The 19,592-nt window shown below is 40.1% G+C and overlaps 1 protein-coding gene across 1 annotated transcript in view; it reads right to left on the reverse strand.

Annotated features, from left to right (window-relative positions):
• Positions 1 to 7,056: 7,056 nt before the first annotated feature.
• Positions 7,057 to 19,592, reverse strand: part of mmp17a (matrix metallopeptidase 17a) — an 80,678-nt gene continuing 68,142 nt past the window's right edge. Inside the window, exons 8-11 of the mRNA XM_056404407.1 lie at positions 16,579 to 16,661; positions 15,708 to 15,860; positions 15,266 to 15,523; positions 7,057 to 9,325 (exon numbers count right to left, since the gene is read on the reverse strand). Of these exons, the coding sequence (XP_056260382.1) occupies positions 9,000 to 9,325; positions 15,266 to 15,523; positions 15,708 to 15,860; positions 16,579 to 16,661 (820 nt within the window). The 3' untranslated portion in view covers positions 7,057 to 8,999. The remainder of the gene's footprint in view (positions 9,326 to 15,265; positions 15,524 to 15,707; positions 15,861 to 16,578; positions 16,662 to 19,592) is intronic.

Genomic DNA, 19,592 nt, shown 5'->3' on the forward strand with positions numbered 1-19,592 from the left:
GCGCATGCGCAGGGCAATTACAGATGTAGATTTGACGTCAGCGGACCAGGGTCCTCAGCGGTCTCCTGTCACAAGATGAACCTGTTTGTTTTGGCTCAACTAGTCTAAACTAGTTTAGACTTAAAAATGAAAATATGATAAAATAATATTGAATACATCTGGCAGATAGATTTTCATGTCGTCACATTTTTCTAGCTACTGATGTCTAGGAATCTTTGTCCTGAAGTAAAGAAAAGCAAAGAAAAAGATTTCATAGATTTTGTTTTAAGTACAAACAATAAAATTGAACTGATTATTTATTTTAGATTGAGAGGGATGCCCATGATGCCATATTCCCTTGATGAGAGTTCGCTGACCGCAAATGTATTTTTATTAACCTCACCACTAGGTGGAGAGATGGACTATCATAATAATCATTATCATCATCATTGTCATCGTCATGGGCTGTGAAGGGCAAGTTTCCAATACCAGTTGAAAATCCACTTCTTCTGTAGTGTGTAAAAGTGATAGTTTGGATCATTATTGGTAGTATTGCAGTTTTTAGAAAGAAGAAAAAATCTAAATGCATCTTGAAACTCAGAGCTGAGTAGAGAGAGAGATTGTGTCTAGGGAAAATAAAAGAAACAGGAGTATAGGGACTAGAAAGCATGCAGAACTGGGGCAAATGGGGGGAGGAGTGAGGAGAGGGAAGACTGTTGAAAGTTTAAATGGAGAAAAATGACGAGCTAGAGTATGAGACAGAAGCCAGAGGGGCCACTTACGGGAAAGAATCAGAGAATGTGGGAAGAAATGATAGCAGATATGGAGCAGCTGCAAATGGAAGAACGTCAGAGAAATGGATGACAACCTGCAGGGAGAAGATGACAGTGACCAGTAACCTGTAACCTTTATTTGTGTCTGTGTAGTGACCATTTAACCAACTTTTAATTCTTCTGAACAGGCAACTTTTCAAAGGCTCTTTTAAGGCTGGAGGATATCTGCGTGAACATTAAATGACAGAAAAATGGAGGCCTTTTAAAGCAAGGCAGAGGAGGAGAAACGGGCTGCTGAATGTAAATAAGCAAAATGATGGGATCATAATAAATGGAAATAGTTTAATTTGTACACCATTTATAGTGTTACTGCTTCCCCAAGGGTAGACTTATGTTTTTATCTCAATTCAGTCTTACTTCCTCCTTTGAATTGACCACAGACACATTGACCTACTTAGAATTTCTCTCCCCAGTAGCGTTAACTTTTCCTCTTTCATGATGAGGAGCAGTAATATAAGTTGGTTTCAAACTTGAGTCATAGGATCACCTGTGATTTTAGTGGCTGTTTCTTAACTTCAGTTTATGTGTATCATCCAGTCAACATGTACATCCCTGATCATGACCTTCAGTCTAATCATAGACACAGGACACTCCTTTAATTGTGTTGCTTTCAAGAGTTAAATGAGGCTAAATTAAATCTAAGATATTTTTGTTTTTGTTTGGTTGAATGATTTGATACATTTCTGACGACCACATCATCCGTCATTATCATTTTAGATTAATTATTGTCCTTGAGAGGAAAGTTTTTCCACTGTCATATGCAGATGATAAATGTGCACATAATTTAACATTACATCCATAGCAAAAACACTGTGATGTGTATTCATAACACAAAATGTTCAGTTGTTCAGCACATGTATGGCAGAAGGAACAAACCTTTTGCTAACACCTATTAAAAATTATGTAATATTTCAAATGTTGATCTTGACTGTGGGCTTCACAGATTTTTTCAAACATATATGAGGCAGTTCATCTGTGTAGGAGCTCATGGATTAGTGTTTTGCACACTTTCTATATATTATACTACCAGAGGAGGGCAATAGAGGACTGTACAAGAGACCAGGTCTGTGGTTCACTGTTTTCAGACACTGATGTGAAAACATCAAGGAAAACTCATAATCTTAAGTCATTTTGTCATCTTGCTATATCTCACTCTCTGGATATTAATTTTCCTAAAAAATGAAATAACATGACAAACATTCACTCAGGAAATAAATATAATCAAATAATCAATGTCAGTGTTGTGGAATACCTGGAAACATTGTTATTAAAACATCTTTTGAGTTGCAGAAACACTGTTACCACATTGTCAAATGTCAATTATGTAAAGGAAGACATTTTTTTTTAGGAATTCAATTTTCTGACTCATCCCCGTGCCAGTGTGGGTTCTCTCCGGGTACTCCGGCTTCCTCCCACAGTCCAAAGACATGCAAAATGGGGACTAGGCTAATAGGATACTCTAAATTGACCATAGGTGTGGCTGTGAGTGTGAATGGTTGTCTGTCTCTATGTGTTTGCCCTGCGATGGACTGGCGACCTGTCCAGGGTGTACCCCGCCTCTCGCCCGAAAAGATGCTGGGATAGGCTCCAGCCCCCCCGCGACCCTACTAGAGGATAAGCGGTAGAAAATGGATGGATGGAATTTTCTGACTCATAGTGGAGGGACCAGTACAATTTCCTTGAAGCATCCCACTCTCTGCCCACTCTCAGTCTCACTGGAAATCTGATATCAAAGGGCTACTGCTGCTGCAATTTAACAGATATAAGTTCAGTGACCACTAGTTATTGTATAATGCCTGTGCAGTATTGTCCAGCAGTGCTGCTTCATGTCATCAAGAATCCTGAGCCTAGAATAAGGCTACATTCACAGTGCTGTGCAGGTCTGCATAATGATGCACCGCTGACAACAGGCTACGGCTGCTGTGCATGTATTCATGTCTATAAAAAAATATATTAATTCAGTGTTTACTCTTCTCCTTTTCAGTGGAGTGAGTGTTTCAGTGTGTCAGAAAGTTTGACTATACAGGACAGTTGGTGTATTTTGCTGTAAGCGGCCCACCAGCCACTGTCGCAGGTGTCCACTCTGCAGGGGTTTGCTCTGGTTTTGAATATTTTAGCTGCTCTGTGGTTCCTACAGAATGATTGATTGGTTCCTCCTGGCCCACATTAAGTCTCTGCTGGTGATAGTTGGTGCAAAGGCCTTCAGGTGTTCACTCTGGCTACAGAAGAGACTCCTAATGTGTCCTAATATACTTGCAAAACTGCATACAGACTAAATGTAAGTTGCCTATTAAATTACAATTTAAATGGAATTTTGTAACACATACAATGCAATGAGACTGACACACACACACACACACACACACACACACACACACACACACACACACACACACACACAGTGGTACCTCAACTCATCACGTTCATGCAAGGGCAAAATGACCTGTTTTATCAGGACACACTGTGTAATGAATTTTAACAATGGTCAACCACACTAATGATAATTCAAGGACAGCTATGCCTGTGAAAAAGTACATGACTTCAGTTACAGATGGAAAGTAAATAATATCTTAACTGTATTATTATTTTTTTTTTTACAGCACATGGATATATCCCTCATTAGGAAAGAAATGAATGAAGGGTTTGTTGTGTGTGCTGTGTGGGGACATTTTACCTGTTAACACGATGACATTGTGAGGACTTACCTCCCCTCTGGTGACAAAACCTTGTCCCCACAAGGTAAGTTTAACCATTTAGTGTTATCTGTTTTTTGGTTACATTTAGGATGACAATATAATTCCTCAAATCTGAGAGAAACAAGAGTGTGTGAATGTGTGTGCATGTTTGTAGGCCTGAGGATAGTGTAGACTATCTCTTTATCTTGTCTTTTCACACAGCTGTTTTTCATATTAAGCCATCAATCAAGCTTTCTACTTTGACATTGAGCATCTATTTTTTTAATTTAGCCTACTGCACACACCATCTTTTAAAAAAAAAAAATCCATTCATATATTTAATATTTTTTCATTTTAGCTACATACCTTGCACATTATAAACCATGTTTATTATGAGAGAACTTTATATCCTTGACTGTGCCGTCTCCTACAAGGTCAGCCTTCACTAACTGCTAACACCACGTGTTGTGGCATTGTGCCCTGCTCATCTCTTCAGCCGAACATCGGGACATATATATATATATATATATATATATATATATATATATATATATACTGTCTGCTTGGTGAAAAAGGTGCACAGCTATATGATAGTCAACATTTTCATTAAGATGGAGAGCTACAGATCTTGCCACCCACCTGCATGTCTTGCATTGAAATAAACTTTTAAGACCACCTTGCTTGGCAACACACTGTCTACCAACACAATATGAAATTTACTTTAAGGGCGAATCATTCTCATCATAACTGAATGTATCAGTTTTCTAATAACTGTCTACAAAGACGCTTAATAGAGAGCTGGATATATAACAAATTAAACTGCTGCCAGTTATTATTATCTCAAAAATCGCACCTGTTTGCACATACTTACACACCTCTGAATTATTCACATGCAAAGCAGTACATCTTGTTTGCTTTGAATGCATTAATGAGTCACGTTGGACTTGTTTCCTGTTGGATAATAAATGAGAACAGTGAGCTTTAGAAACTTGTGTGTTGCTGTTTTATCTGGACTGCATTAAAGGCCTTCAGGGCATTTCACAGTCATCACCCAATAAAATGTGTCAGTTTGTTCACCAGAGAAAGGCCAGAATGACGGTCCAGTGAGATCAGGAGTGTCTCTCCTCTCATCCACTGACCCGGTATTTTGCTTTTTTTGAAAAAACCCTCTAATTCATTTTGCGTGGCAGAATAATGATGAAATTACTGACATTAGGTGTAAGTCAAAAACAAAACTTTAAAACTTCATAATAACCTGTATATTCTGACAGTGTTACTTGCAGATTTGAGGAATTTCTTGTTATTTGCGCTTTCAGTTCCCTCATGACATTTCAGCTTCATACATTGCTTGTACCCTGCGTCTGTTTTTGCTGCACTAGTCCACACATGTTCCATCAAGGTGATGTCGCTCATGTCCTGCAGTGTCACTTCGTCACACCGGACGACAGGACTTGGAGGCAATGCCTCTACTCAAACTTCAGCTGCGTAGAAACGAGCCGGCGCACCCTTCCTTCCTGCCGTATCCCCTGGTTTGTGTGGGCAAGAGTTGAATTCAATATGACCTCTTGTGGAATGTGACGGCAGAGAGCTGCCAGAGATCTGTCTGAGAAGTCTGCCAATTCTCCCACCATGAAAGCTTGAAACAGCTCCTTCTGCTGACCCCCACCCAGCTCCCACCCTCTCTCGTGCATCAACAAGGAACTGGGCTCTTGACAGCATCACTTTTCCACAGTGCAGTGACTGAGGGAACAGTATACTTTGGTGCGTGGACACGCATGATTACATACACAAAGTGTTTAACAGAGGACTCCACAGGTCAGTTCTTCTGCACAGGCTATTGGCATTGCATTTCATCTTACTGTAGGAGTCTGGAGTTTGTGAGTTTGGCATCTGTCTGCCAAGGAGCCTCACAAGTTATATGAAAACTGTTGAAACTTTTCCTCAGTTTCCAGTGGATTCTTATATATATTTAAAAAAAAATCTACCAGTTAGTAACTTTTCTACAGATGTCAGCCATAGCAGTCCAAATGTCTGCCTGCGCGCCTGTTTGTCTTTCATTTCTTTGTCTGTTTTTTTATTTTTCTGTATGCTCCCCTCTAAAAACTCAAACTTCTTCATCAGAGCTGTCAGTGGTTTTTGTTGAGGGTTTCTTCCATGGTTCATTCTTCATGAAGTTCCTATGAAAAGTACCAGAATGAAAGGAACAAAAGATGATTTGTAATACAATGTGTGTATGTGATGTGTGTATGTTTTTTGCAGTCATTAGTTGGGATTAAACTGTAGGCCCTCAAACATGGAAAGAGTCACAGATCAGGGGCCTCAGGAGACACAGAAGTCTTGAGTTTAATGCAAACCTGACTAAATAGAAATAGACAGTTATGAGACAGCAGCACCAATCAAGACCATCAGGTTATAATGTATTAATTAAATACAGTCAATGTAGAACCGCTGATAAAAATGAAAGGATTTTTGAAAAAGCAGTAACCTAAATTAAAAACTAACTAACTAAAAAAACAATTCCCTCATCAAATAACTTCAGTGTATACACAGTGCTAAAACTTTTTGGAATTGGTTTGTTTAGAACAGCAGCTAAAGTAGGATCAGTGGTCAAACTGCTGAAAAGTGACCCATCTTGCTGCATTCGCCCCCGGGAGCAGGTGCTCTCCCGGTGGCCGCCGAGTCACACCAGTTAATTAACACCACTCAAGTGTGTCAAGAGGAGGGAAGAAAAATTGCTGCTCTTAGTGGTGTCACACCTCGACCTGCACGGCGTGACAACAGGGAGATGCTGGGGGAATAACAATGAATTCATTTTAAACTAATGTGGAATTTAAAAAAAAAAGTATATTGAAAATCATAACAGTACAACCTATTACAACAAAACACAATGGAAGTTGTTAATCTCAGAATAGAATGAACTTGCGGGATAGAAAATGCACTTGTAAATAGAATAATAAACAATCAAGCAAAAGGCTCATTACTGTGGAAATAGTGGTTGATGCTTTTTATGCGTGCTTATTTTACCTCAAAACAGAGTGAAGTGTGGTTGTACAGGATTTGGTGGGGGTCATCTTCAACCTCTTAGTTAACTGAAGTGAGAGTGAAACCTATGGCTGACATCAGGTTTTTGTTCAATATTCCCAAGCACTTTTTTTTCACTTTGAGCTGCTGGAAATTTGTGAATCAGGTGATATTACTTCACCAATGTTCTTCCCTTTAAAAAAAATGCTATATATATATATAATATATATATATATATATATATTGTGCCAATCTGTTCATAAAGCCACTCAAAAGTGTGAGTGTGTGGTGTGATGACACAATGTGCTTTACATTCCCGGTGAACAGCAGTGACCATTACAAGAGAAAACATGCTTAATAACATCAGAGAGATGGAGAACATCTCCCAGTTTGTGTCTGCAAGCTGTCATGTTACCTTCATCTGTCTTCAAGCCCGGGCTCCTTTTCAATGACACTAAATAATTACACACTCGGCCCTCACAGCTGCAAGACTGACCACTCTAAATAATCTGTCCTGATATGAATTCATGTGACCACACATTTGGCCGATAAAGTCATTCGGATTCTTTTATTTTTTTACAAAAATATTTTACATTAGAAAACACAGCTTGAAATATACACAGTCCACTTGGTTTTGCAGGAACCATGGAACATCTCGACTCAAATATATCTGTGTCTATACTTAAACTGTAGGTAAATATATCAGCAATAATAAATCCGGTTGCTATCTTGTGAGGTCTGCGAAGGACGTCACCAGTAGGAGCTTGGATTGATGAAGAAAAGGCTCAGTGAACTATAATCTGATCAAAGCAATATGGAATCACAATCTATCCATATTCAATACAAAAAATACAACAAAACCGATACTGCCTCTGATAGAGGCAGGGAATGCTTCTGTATCGGGGGTGAAAGTGATAAATTCATGGAGATACATGAGCAGCAGTTCCTCGAAAAGCGTGGGGAGTATGGGTAAGGGATTTAAGCGAACATAATGACGTTAAGCGACATTAAGAAAGTCTGGGATCTTAACTCTCTGTCTAACAAGAAATCATTCATTTGTCTCACTTCCCACATCCCAGCGTGCCCTTTTCTCCACGTAGCTGCACTTAATGGTATTCACCTGTCTACCTTTTTGAAGCCCTGGGCGCCATTCATCTACCTGTCGACATCCCAGCTTGCCATTCATGTGTCATCCTGTCAACACCCCATGGGGCTGTTCATCTGTAAGCCTAACTATCTATCTACACTAAATCCCAGGGTACTTTTCACCTGTCTGCCTTGATACATGCCCAGGTGTCAGTTACCTGTCTAACGATAGTATCTGTATTTCCGAATGTCATTCTTTGCCCTGGTTTAAGTCTTTCAGGCTGCTCTACCTGTCCGACTGAGTTAAAGTCCTCTCTCTTTCTTGAGGATTGGTGGAACCAAACCCCAACTGTGGCCATAACCTTAACTGTAACTGAAACCAACCAATTTCATTGGTGGAGAATGCTGGGATGCAGTAAGCAGCTTGGCAGAAAGGTCTGCTTGCCAGGCACGATTTAAAGCAATAGTCAGACAATTTGGGGAATATGCTAATTTACATTCCTGCCAGAAGTTATATTAATATAGCAGCTTAGCTTGGCCTCACATAAAGCCTGGAAACAGGGAGAAACAGTAAGCTCTGTCTGAAGGTAACACAATCTGCCTACCAGCACACAACTACCTGTAAAAACTAGCACTCTTCATTGTACACTGTTTTTGTATGGACTAGATAAAATGTGATCATTAGCTTTAGAGGCGTTCTTGAGTGGAATGAGTTCCTGTACCTTTGGACAGAGCCAGGCTATAGCTGTTTCCCTTTGTTTCCGATCTTTATGCTAAGCTAAGCTAAGCAGCTCCTGGCTATCGCTTCATATTTAGCGTACAGACACGAGAGTTGTATCGATCTTCTCGTCCGACTCCCAGTAAGATTTTTTCCCAAAATGTGGAATTATTCCTTTAAGGTAAAAATGTACCTTTTAATCAATGTCTATCTGCTTACATCCCACAATGCCATTCATTATTGCTGTAAACTTCAACATGAAAAAAGTAATTATCATCAGTGTGGTGCAGAAAACTGTTGTAGATGTGAACAGTTGATGTTGATCAGTCCCACTCTTTCCTTTCAGAGACAGTTTAGTCACTCAAGACGGTAAAGAATAGAACTTGTGATTCCGTGTAACTCAATCTGTAAAGTACGGTACTAGCACTGTTATTGTCAGTGGATTGATGATTACTAGGGATACCCTAGTGTAATAGCATGATAACTGTATGCACTACTCATACTGCAAGGTGCTTTAGATGACCACCAAATGGCATGTGAAATAAATAACAGCAAAATAATAGCAAAACATACCAATTGATATTTATATGAACAAAATTTTTAAGTTTGTATTTAGTTTCCACTGGCCCTCCACGAGTGAGTCTCTCTCTTGTACCCAACTTGAGAACTTTGTCCCATGCTTTGGCATCATAGCAGTTCAGAGCGGAGGGCCAGCGAGAGCGTCCAGAGTGGCGGCAGGAGCCAGATGGGAGATGGGGAGGGGCGGACACCCAAAGGCGAGGCGGTGTCAGAGGTGCAGGAGCAAACCTCGTATCCATTCTCTGCGTGGTCTGGGTGATGGTGCCCGTTGATTCTCGTCTCTGTACTTTTGGGCTCTGTGTCTGGAGAGTCCGACTGCATCTCGGTGCACAGCAGCCAGTCCTTAGCGATGAGGCGGGGGTATCCTGGCTCCACCTCCATGTCGCTGCCCGGCACTCGCCAGTACTCCTTCCCCTTGAAAAAATAGGACGAGCCTTGATGAGGAGAGGGAAGAGAAAGGGTTGTTATTATTGTGTGCTATGAGATTGAGACAGAACAACAAGGATCAGAAATCAATTTAATATGAAACTCATCACATTCCATTGTCTTTGCCCTTAAGGCAGACAAAAGCACAACAATGATGCATATCAAGTATTAAAATACAGTAAAAAGAAATATATGAGCAGGCTTATCCAGAAAGACTAATGTATAACTAACATTATGGATGCTCTTTTGCTCCTTCCTTTAACTTATTTCTGCTCTCCCTCCAGCATTGTTCTTATCAAGCCAGTCATTTCCTCTCATCACTTTTCTTATCCATCTCTTAAACGTGTGATTTCTCTTTGGCTTCTGTCTCTCCTTAACACTCTTCTGACTCACTGTTCAGCAGTGATGAGTTGTCACTGCATCTTCCTCACTTCACCTCTGTCTATTTCACTGTTTTTCTCTTCATCCTAGGCTTGAGGAAGCAGCCTGAAAGCAGATAAAGGCTTTGATGTGGCTCCAGCTCCCTGGTCCAAAGGTGTGGATATATGTGAATATGTGTATCTTGTTTATATACAGTACGTGCTTGTATTTGTATGTGTCTTTCCATAGAATTGTGGATTTTGCTGGGGCTGTCCCCTCTTTTGGATTTGTCTTGTTCCCACTCACACGTACACACACATCAAAGAGCTTGGAGCAGGACCTGTGAAGCTGGCGAAAGCTCAGACACAACACAGACCTCTAAACAACCAACAGGGAAAAGAGCCGCCACACATTCAGCTGGGAGCTGCCGCAGGGGAGAGAGGTGATGTTGCTTGCTCCCATTGAGAGTGGCCTGAAACAAGGACTGAGTACCTCCTGCTAATGAGTTGTTTTTCTGCCAGTTTTCGACATCTACATGTGTTTTTATTAAGGCTTAATCTGGAGAACTGGTGGAAGCATCCCTTAGAGGAGATTTGCTTGGTAAAGGCAGCCAAAACAATGCAAGCTAAAGTAAACATTAATAATCCCTATGGGAAGTATGTCCTCAGCATTTGACCTATCATAATTGCTTAGGAACAGCAGGCAACCTTTCTCCAGCGCCTGGGGGCCGACTCCAGATCAGAGGCTCTTATCTAGTCAAAGGAAATGGCAGGAACATGCTGATATGATAAGTTGAAAGTGTCATTTACTTAGACAAAGCGATCACAATATATGATTATATCTCTACAATTGTTCAGTCATAAAATTTAATTAATACATTACATTACAGGCCAAAAACAGTATTTTTGCAAAGTTTCTATTGATGTAGAAAGGATACATCAAATATGGATGTATGGCTGATTTTCTTTTTACTGCATTACTGCGTTCAAGATTTATGGCAGAGTGTAAGTGAAGTATGAAATATTTTGTTATAAAATGCCTTTATGTGTCAAATATGATAGTTCATTACAGAATAGTAGTACAACTAATCAGTCTAGGGTTTATAACTATGAGTTTATAACAGTATAATAACCAGTACATAACACAAGCAAAAACAAAGTTAAACAACAAAATGATGCTTATTCAAGTCAAACCACATCACTGACCTTTCAGACTTCGCAGGGTCAAGAGTTAACACACTGACTATAAGTAGTTTACTGAATAACATCAGCAGCTGTTTAATGAACTCTTAACGTCCTCCTCCCTTTATAATTAGAATAGGAAACAACCAAACTTTAATGTGCACATGTCGCTTGGATTACCATAACAACATGCAATAGTGGGTTACAATCAAGCATGACAGCTCATTTTACCCTTCAGCACCAGAGCAATTGATTTGTTGACTGCCAGTGACATGCAATATTTGGTCTGTGTTTGAGTCTCACTTATAAAGTGGAACTAATGCTGGCGTTCTGCTGTGACTGAGAGGATTACACTGGATTTATAAAGAACATATGGGTTTAGATGTTTAATTATCCAGTTTTAAAGGTATTTTAAATGTATAAAAATAACTACACCTATGTTATATATTTTGTTCCCTTGTGTACTTACATTATCCCAAATATTTCCAGCAGTTTCCAAACCTAGAGAAATCCATAATTTTAATCAAGGTAACGGCCCATTTCATTTGGTCGCCTCTCAATTGCCCCAAGCCCAGCGCACCTAGACCCACCATCTAACCTTGCATGATTTGGTTTCTCTGAGTGTATACCTGAAATCTGCTATATTTTAATTCGATCACTCAGAAAGCAGTCAGCCACTGAGCCTCTCTTCTGATTGGCTCACCAACCTGTTGTTACTATAGAGCTCCAGAGAGAAGCCAGAGACAGGAGATGTAAAACTACATTGAGATGGTTTTTGGTTCTTAAATGCACAAGAATTTCTTCTTACAACTTCCAATAAAACACCGTCAGTGAATCACTGATATTTAACATGAAATGGCTTTATTCTGTGTTTCTACCAGTTTTAATCACATGGTCCATTTGATTTGGAGAGGAGGAGCAGATAATCCGGCTTCCAGTAAAAACCTCCTGAACAAGTGACACTGAAGGAATCCTAATCTGGGAGTAGCTAACTGCAATGACGGCAATGGTGGTGAAGACGACGGTGAACAACTCTCATGATCCCATACTTCTTTACAATGTCACCAAACACCGTCTCTTGTTATTGTTTTGATTGACTAGCGGCAGAAGTTACATCCTGTGTACTTAAGAGAATATCGTACAGCCAAGTAATGAGTAAACATAAATCTGATGGCCGGTTTGAAAAAAGTAGTTCACACAAATCAATTTAACTCAATAAGGTGAGTCTAAATGGATTTTTTTCTTTCTTGTTGAAAGCATTGAAAAAATATGTCCTTGCTGTGAAAATGTCCTTCATTACTTTTAATATTATTCGAAACTTTCAGAGACCAGGATAATAGCTGCCTTCTTGATTTATTTCATATTTTGTTACTAATTAAGTCTTATACTATTGTCCTCCACATCCTCCTATGCTGCACAGTAATTAAATCAAGTTATGAACCAGGCTCTTGGTTTCAGCCTATTTAGTCAGAGAGTCTAAATCTCAGTGCACTTATTAATTCACTTTTCGAGTTCTAACTGTGAGAGAAACATCAGAACAAATAAGCTGCAGACAAAAAATGTACATATCATGTATATGATCAAAATACATTTAGAGGGCAAGGGTTTCCATAAAGAGATAAGATGCATCAAACTGTGTTAACTGGCACACATATCGTGAATCTTCTACAGTATTTACACTGTCTCAACAAACTTCAACCCCTTGTGTTCATACAATGTAGTGGCATAGTGTGATGAATTTTTCTTATTGCAATTTATTTTCTGGAACACCCTAATAATGACTGTTCATAATGGCTAATGTCACGCTAATACCACACATAATTACACAAAGCGAGCTGTGAGCTCTCTCTGAGACACACACACACACACACACACACACACACACACACACACACACGTTTTCACACTCACATATGAGCGTGGGTTTTATAGAAAGTATTAGACATTTTATAGAAGCTAAAAGAGCAGAATATTTTACAGGCACAGATGCACATAGTCTGTCATAAAGATTACTGACATGGCAGATTCAGGCGTGACATGATCACATTACCTCACCTCCACCTATAAAGCCATGAAGCCACATTCAGAGAACGAAGAGGAGGGAAAGAGAGGGAGAGGTTGGGAGATGGGTTTAAAGGGAGGTGAAGGAGAGAGATAGGAAGGGAGTAAAACACGCACATCAACACACACACACACACGCACATCAACACACACACACACACACACACACACACACACACACACACACACACACACACACACACACACACACACACACACACACACACACCCACACACACACTCACTAACTGAATAATGTAAGATAAATATGCATTACATAACTTTATCAATTGCTCATTAAAATTGTTGTGTGTAAATACCCCCCGGTCTTTCTGGGGCGAATGGTCCAATTTATATCGACTAAACTATTTCACTCAGCTGGACAGCGTGGTAAATATCTGACAGCATTATTTGTACATGGAGGAAATTACAAAGGCAATATGCTAAATGTTAGGCAACTGATTTTTTCAAAAGATAAAACAAAGGTGTGTTCAGTACTTCAGAGCTCTGCTCCTGTGAATGTCGTTAATTAGAAATATCCAACAAAGGCTGGTGAAACATGTGTCATAGCTCTGAGAGCTGATATTAATATCCGGCTGATCTACTCTGTGTCAGACACAGAGTTGTCTACAGAATACTGTAGGAAACACATCCAGATCTGTAACAGTACTGCAAATGTATCACTTATATCATTCCTAACAAAGCAATATCTTGTTTGCTACAGAAGGTGTGTGCTTACTGTATGAAGTAGAACTGCTCGATCGCTGATCAAAGATCATAATTGACTGACTTATGTTTGAAAAAGGTCACCAGTGACTGGTGATGACTTTTTCAAGTTACTGACAATTGCTGTTTAGTGGTCGACCATATGTCATGAAAAATATGAGCCAATTTGAGGTCGTTAGCAGAGAACAAGACTTGTGTCGTCCATCTGGCGCTGACACTTCTTCCCTGATGTGTTTCAGAAATGACACAGACTCTAATTATATTCCGGAAGCTGTTTAATTATATAGGAACAGACGGTAGTGCCCGTGCTGCCACAGTGACACACCACAAATGCCTAGTTTATGAAGCTGAAATATTTGGAATGCAAGGTCACTCACAGACTCGAGCTGGCCCCATTTCTAACATATCATCCATTCTTTGATCGACATCGTCATTTGTTCATGTGGAAGCTCAATGGGAGAAATGCAAAAACTGTGGCGGTTGACAGCTGTAAGGGAAGTAACTGATGCTCAGGCAGATAGTGTGAATCTGTATGCCAAAGGGCAGTCTGTCAAACGGCTAAAATTGGCATTTTCTTTCATGCTGTTGTGCCATTCAGGACTTCCACAGAAGACAACTGCAAGCTGACTGACTGCTCAACTGTTCAAATGACAAACCTCAGCTCCATCTTGGAGCGCGGCAGTATCGGAGGATGGATCTGTAGAACCGGATCAGGATCGACTGTGAGACATTGATTGTGCTGAGGTTAATGCAGGAGGAACATTCTGTGCTGGACCTCCTTGATTAGATCAGTGATCTTGTCATGCCAACGCAGTGTTTCTCAAATGGTGTGCTCCCTGTGAATCTGACTGACTCCACTGAGCTCACTCCACTGTGGCAACATGGATTAATAAGGGGAGACCGGCGTGTGGATTTATAACACCCAACACTCTCTGCTGTGTTTGCAGTGTAAAGGTCAAGCCTGTTGTTGGCAAGCTGCGATGCCAGTCTTACGACCTCTCTCTGGTAGACTGGCTCAGTGACTGTAATCTAAAAAGTTTGTTGTCTGGAAACTTGAGCAGCTTGCATCCAAAAGGTCCCTTAAGGCAAACATACTGCAGCACAATTCATTTTCCATAACCACAGTTCACTTTTTTATGGGTCACTGATTATTTGTTATTGTATAGGCTATGTATACATCATATTTGCAGAGAGCCTGTAAATCTGTTTGTGAGGTTTTGTGTGGACGCAGAGTGTGAGTGTGCAGTTAGTTTATAGCATTCACTTGCATGATAAAACACTTAAATAATGCTGTTATTGAATAAACGTAACAGTTGTGTGTTTTTCATATAAAAGTTAATATAACCTTGGTGTTGCAATTTTTCCCAACTTTTCACAGTTCCCGTTAGAACCACATAAGACTTTATGAATCTGTCCTCACATTTTCTATTACTTTTCCAGTGATGAAGAGATTTCTGTTCAAGGCTCTGTTTCAATTTTGGCATAATTTAAAACTAATGTTGCTATATAGATGTACAGTGCATGAAGAAACAAACGCTTTGGAATCAATGGATTTGTCAGTTAGAGGAGGTAAAATGAAAACTAAAGAAGAAGGAAGGGTTCATTTCTAAGGCTCCTCACCATCAGACCACCTCATGGCGTCGTCCAGCTGTGGTGGCAGCCCCTTCCAAAGCGTGCTGTCTTTAGGGTAGCCCATGTCCATTCGCCTCACGTGATCATCGTAGCGCCAGTAGTCGTTGTCCTTGAAGAAGTAGGTTTTGTCGTTGTGGAGCCAAACAAAAGCTGCGTCTACGCCTTCTGAAGGTAGGCCAAAGTCACTGATTGGACGAGGGTAACCTTCCTCCACGTTATTGTCTTTAAACACCCAGTACTTTAGACCTGAGAGGTAAACAAAAATGTAATAATTAAAAAGAGTAATTATGCCTTTAGTTTACAATATATCCACCCAGTTATATCAGAAACACTTAAAAATGAATAAATGTCATGCTGATATTTAATCCACAATTAAATCCGCACAAATACAAAATACAAGTGAAACTTGAAATCAGATAGAGACATTGACCTTTAAAAAACACAATTTTGTGGTCCCCTGGTCTCTCATACACAGCGTCCACACTGTCCAGATTGGGTGGAAGGCCCCTCCAGAAGCGATGGATCTGAGCCGGACGCAGAGACACCAGGTGCTTCTCTCGAGTTAGTCGCCAGAAGTACTTCCCTGTGATGGACAGGAACACGTTAGAGCTTGGAGCCTCTTCACAATACATGTGCCGTGTTTGCAATCATCATAACAAAAGTCCTCCCTCTCCTTCACGTTGACCATGTTTTAGAAAAATTTTTAATTAAAATGCTTATTTAAAAATAATAAATGATGTTACCTTGTTAGTTTAGTTCGGTTACATTTATCTACTTGTGAACAAGAGTATTTGGCAATCAAGCAGTAGGGCTTGTGCTTAGGAGGAGAGAGGAGAAACTATTTAACAAGAAGGGGAACCTTAGCCGATACACATCATATAAAGTTATGTTATTAAAATCATTTTCAATCTTACCTCATTAAACATGTTGATGATAGTTCTCTTGCTCTGTAAATATACTGGCCAGACTCGCCAATGAGACGAAAAGATCAATTTCAAGATGAGCAAATTATATGTTTACAGCACGACAGCATGGCCACTAAAGGAACGTTTTATTTAGACTGCAGTATATGTGATGGTGTGTGAGCCTGTGATACAAGTCTGAGGAGCCACACATGACTTGGCTTTCTATCGATCGTTGGAGCCACCGCTCTGTCTTGTGCCCGGCCCCTGTCCCTTACTCTTTCACTTTATCTCCTCTCTGTTCACCTCTTTTTCTCCTTTCTCTCTCAGTGTCACTCTTGATCTGTCTGTCTGTCTGTCTGTCTCTCTTGTTCACTTTCTCCTTTTAGGCTTGAATACCTTTGAAAAAGAAGGCCTCCCCTCGTATTTGGGCCACAGCATCAAAGTGACTGGTGCATCTGTCTGGGGCATCTCGCGCCAGCCTGAGAGAGGAAATTTGGAGGAAGCAGGAAAGAAAACGCAAAGAGATTAGAATAGAGAAAGTGGAAGGCAAGGAAGACCTTATATTCAAATTCATATTCTGAACGTTGAGTGTCTGAGGGAAAATACATACTGTACCCACCTATTTTTTTAATATAAAACACAAAACAAGCACACTAGGTATACAGATCATCAAAAAAGAACAAACCCAGTCAATGCCATTTGCACACAAAGAAAAATAAAATAACCATGTGATAATTGAACTCACCTAAAGTGCATTCACAGAGTATTCAGAACCCTCCACATTTTTCATATTTTGTTATATTACAGCCTTGTGTTAAAATCGTTTTCATTTTTAACACATGACAAAGGGAAAACAGAATTTTAGAATTATTTGCAAATTTCTTAAAAATATATACATTGACAGAAGTATTCAGACCCACTTGAAATTTAGCTCAGGTGCCTCCAATTTCTCTTGATCATCTTTGAAATGTTTCTATACCTTGATTGGAGTCTACTTGTGGCCAATTCAATTGATTGGACATGCTTTGAAAAGACACACATCTGTCTATTTAAGGTCTCAAAGCTGACCATGCATATATATAAAAAAACCAAGCCATGAGGTTGAAGAAGCTGCCTGGAGAGCTCAGAGACAGGATTGTGTCAAGGCACAGATCTGGGGAGAGCTACAATAAAAAATTCTTCTGCATTGATGGTTCACAAGAGCACAGTGGACTCCATAATTCTTAAATGGAAAAACTGGAGCAACCTGGATGCTTCCTAGAGCTGAGCAACTGGGGGAGAAGGGCCTTGGTAAGAGAAGTGACCAAGACCCCGATGGTCACTCCTGATGGGAGAAACTTCCAGAAAAGCAACCATCATTGCAGCACTCCACCGGTCTGGGCTTTATAATAGAGTGGCCAGACAGAAGCCTCTCCTCAGTGAAAGTTTGCAAAAAAAGCACCTAAAAGACTTTCAGATAGTGAGAAACAAGATTCTCTGCTCAAATGAGATTGAACCGTTTGGCCTCAGTTCTAAGCGGAGGAACCTAGGCATTGCTCATCACCTGCCTTATACCATCCCGATAGTGAAGCATGGTGGTGGCGACATCATGCTGTAGGAAGGTTTTTCAGCAGCACGGACAGGGAGATTGGTCAGGGTTGAGAGAAAGTTGAAAAGAGCAAAGTACAGTGATATTCTTAATGAAAACTTGGTTCAGAGCGCTCAGGACCTCATACTGGACCGCAGGTTCAGCTTCCAACAGGACAATGACCCTGAGCACACAGCCAAGACAACACTGGAGTAGCTTAGTGCAAAGCTTTTCATAGCCAAGAAAATTCAAGACTGTAACTTATGTCAATGTGATGTTTTGGTTGTTCTTTTCTAATAAATCTGTGAAATTTTCTAAAATTCTGTTTTGACTTTGTCATTATGGGCTACTGAGAGTAGATTGATGAGGGAAATAATGAATTTAAATATTTTTTAGCATGAGGTTGCAACATAACAAAATGTCAAAAGAAAGTGTAGGGGGCTCAATATTTCCTGAATGCATTGTTTTGAGATGGTCTGAATTCTTGTATGCATGTGCATGTGTTTCCTTTAATTAAATAGGCTAAACATTAGGTGAAATGCTATCAAGCTAACACAGTGAGGTCCCCTAGTGCATTTATCCCCAGGGCTAATAAGTGATTTAAAGCACTGACGTGGTCTGCCTGCCAATGATGAAGCCATTAACACCACAGGGCTGCCACTGTGAGTGGGAGGCTGCCAGGCCTTGTATTATCAACAAAGATCTCCATTCAGAGCTCTATTAACATGACACCGCTGCCTAGTGATCAGCATTTGTGACCCTTGTCAAGCATAATCCAGTTTTTCCATGCATCATGCCCTGACGGAGGTGGTGAAAAATGAGTAATGAGGGCAGTGAAAAGCCAAAACTACTGAGGGTAAGTGGGTTTTATAAGCTTACTTAGTTTTGGGACTGCTGCGTAGTTTGTTATGTTAGTGCGAGTATATGCATGGAGGTCGAGCAACGGGTGTTGTTGTCAGCGGAGTTTCAAAAACAGTTTGATCACTCCCTGAGCAAGCTGACATGTATTGATCCCATTATCTAAAAAGACCATGAGAGTACAGCTGATTACTGTTTGAATGATCAAAAAATATGGTGCAAGATAAGATATTTTATAAGATATTTTATCCTACTATTTTAACAATGTTATGGCATATACAGCCATGGCTCCTGCAATATAAAACTAATAAGATATTTCCTGGTGGCTACTGTGACGAATCATGTGAAACAGCAGAGAAAGACTCCTGAATCCAGGTCATCCCTAAGAATTCCCTTATGGTTCATGTGCTACATGTTGCACTGCTCTGAATTTAGGTTGGCTTTTTTGGACTGTTCAAGACTTTGGTCCAGAGATATCTTTGGAACTACTAAACAGATCGCAATGAAGTTTTGTATTGATATGCATGGTCCAGGGGGATGAACCCGGTGCTGATCTTTCCTCTCTGCAGCCAAAATATCCAACATACATATCCACCCATCATATTCATGCTCCAACGACTATTTTTGATCATTTTGACTGTTACATTTTCTCCCTTCTAATGACTACCTGAGGCTGAATGATAAATGAATGCCTAGATGGTCATGAAATTTTTAGTCATGGTGGCCAGAGGATAAAACCTGGTTATTGTGGTGATCCATCTGCCTTCAGCACCAGCACATTGCCATGACACTGAGCATACTCATGCTCCTGAGGCAAAGAGCTCTTGACTTTGGTGATTTCATGGCCTGTGTGTGTGTGTGTGTGTGTGTGTGTGTGTGTGTGTGTGTGTGTGTGTGTGTGTTTGTGAAGCCCATAAAGCCAATCTTTATATTATATTTTTCAGTTCTCCTAAAGCTGTGGGTACTTGTACCAGGGAAGGTACCT

Source organism: Seriola aureovittata, chromosome 18, assembly GCF_021018895.1.
Source record: "Seriola aureovittata isolate HTS-2021-v1 ecotype China chromosome 18, ASM2101889v1, whole genome shotgun sequence".
Classification (NCBI taxonomy): Eukaryota; Metazoa; Chordata; class Actinopteri; order Carangiformes; family Carangidae; genus Seriola; species Seriola aureovittata.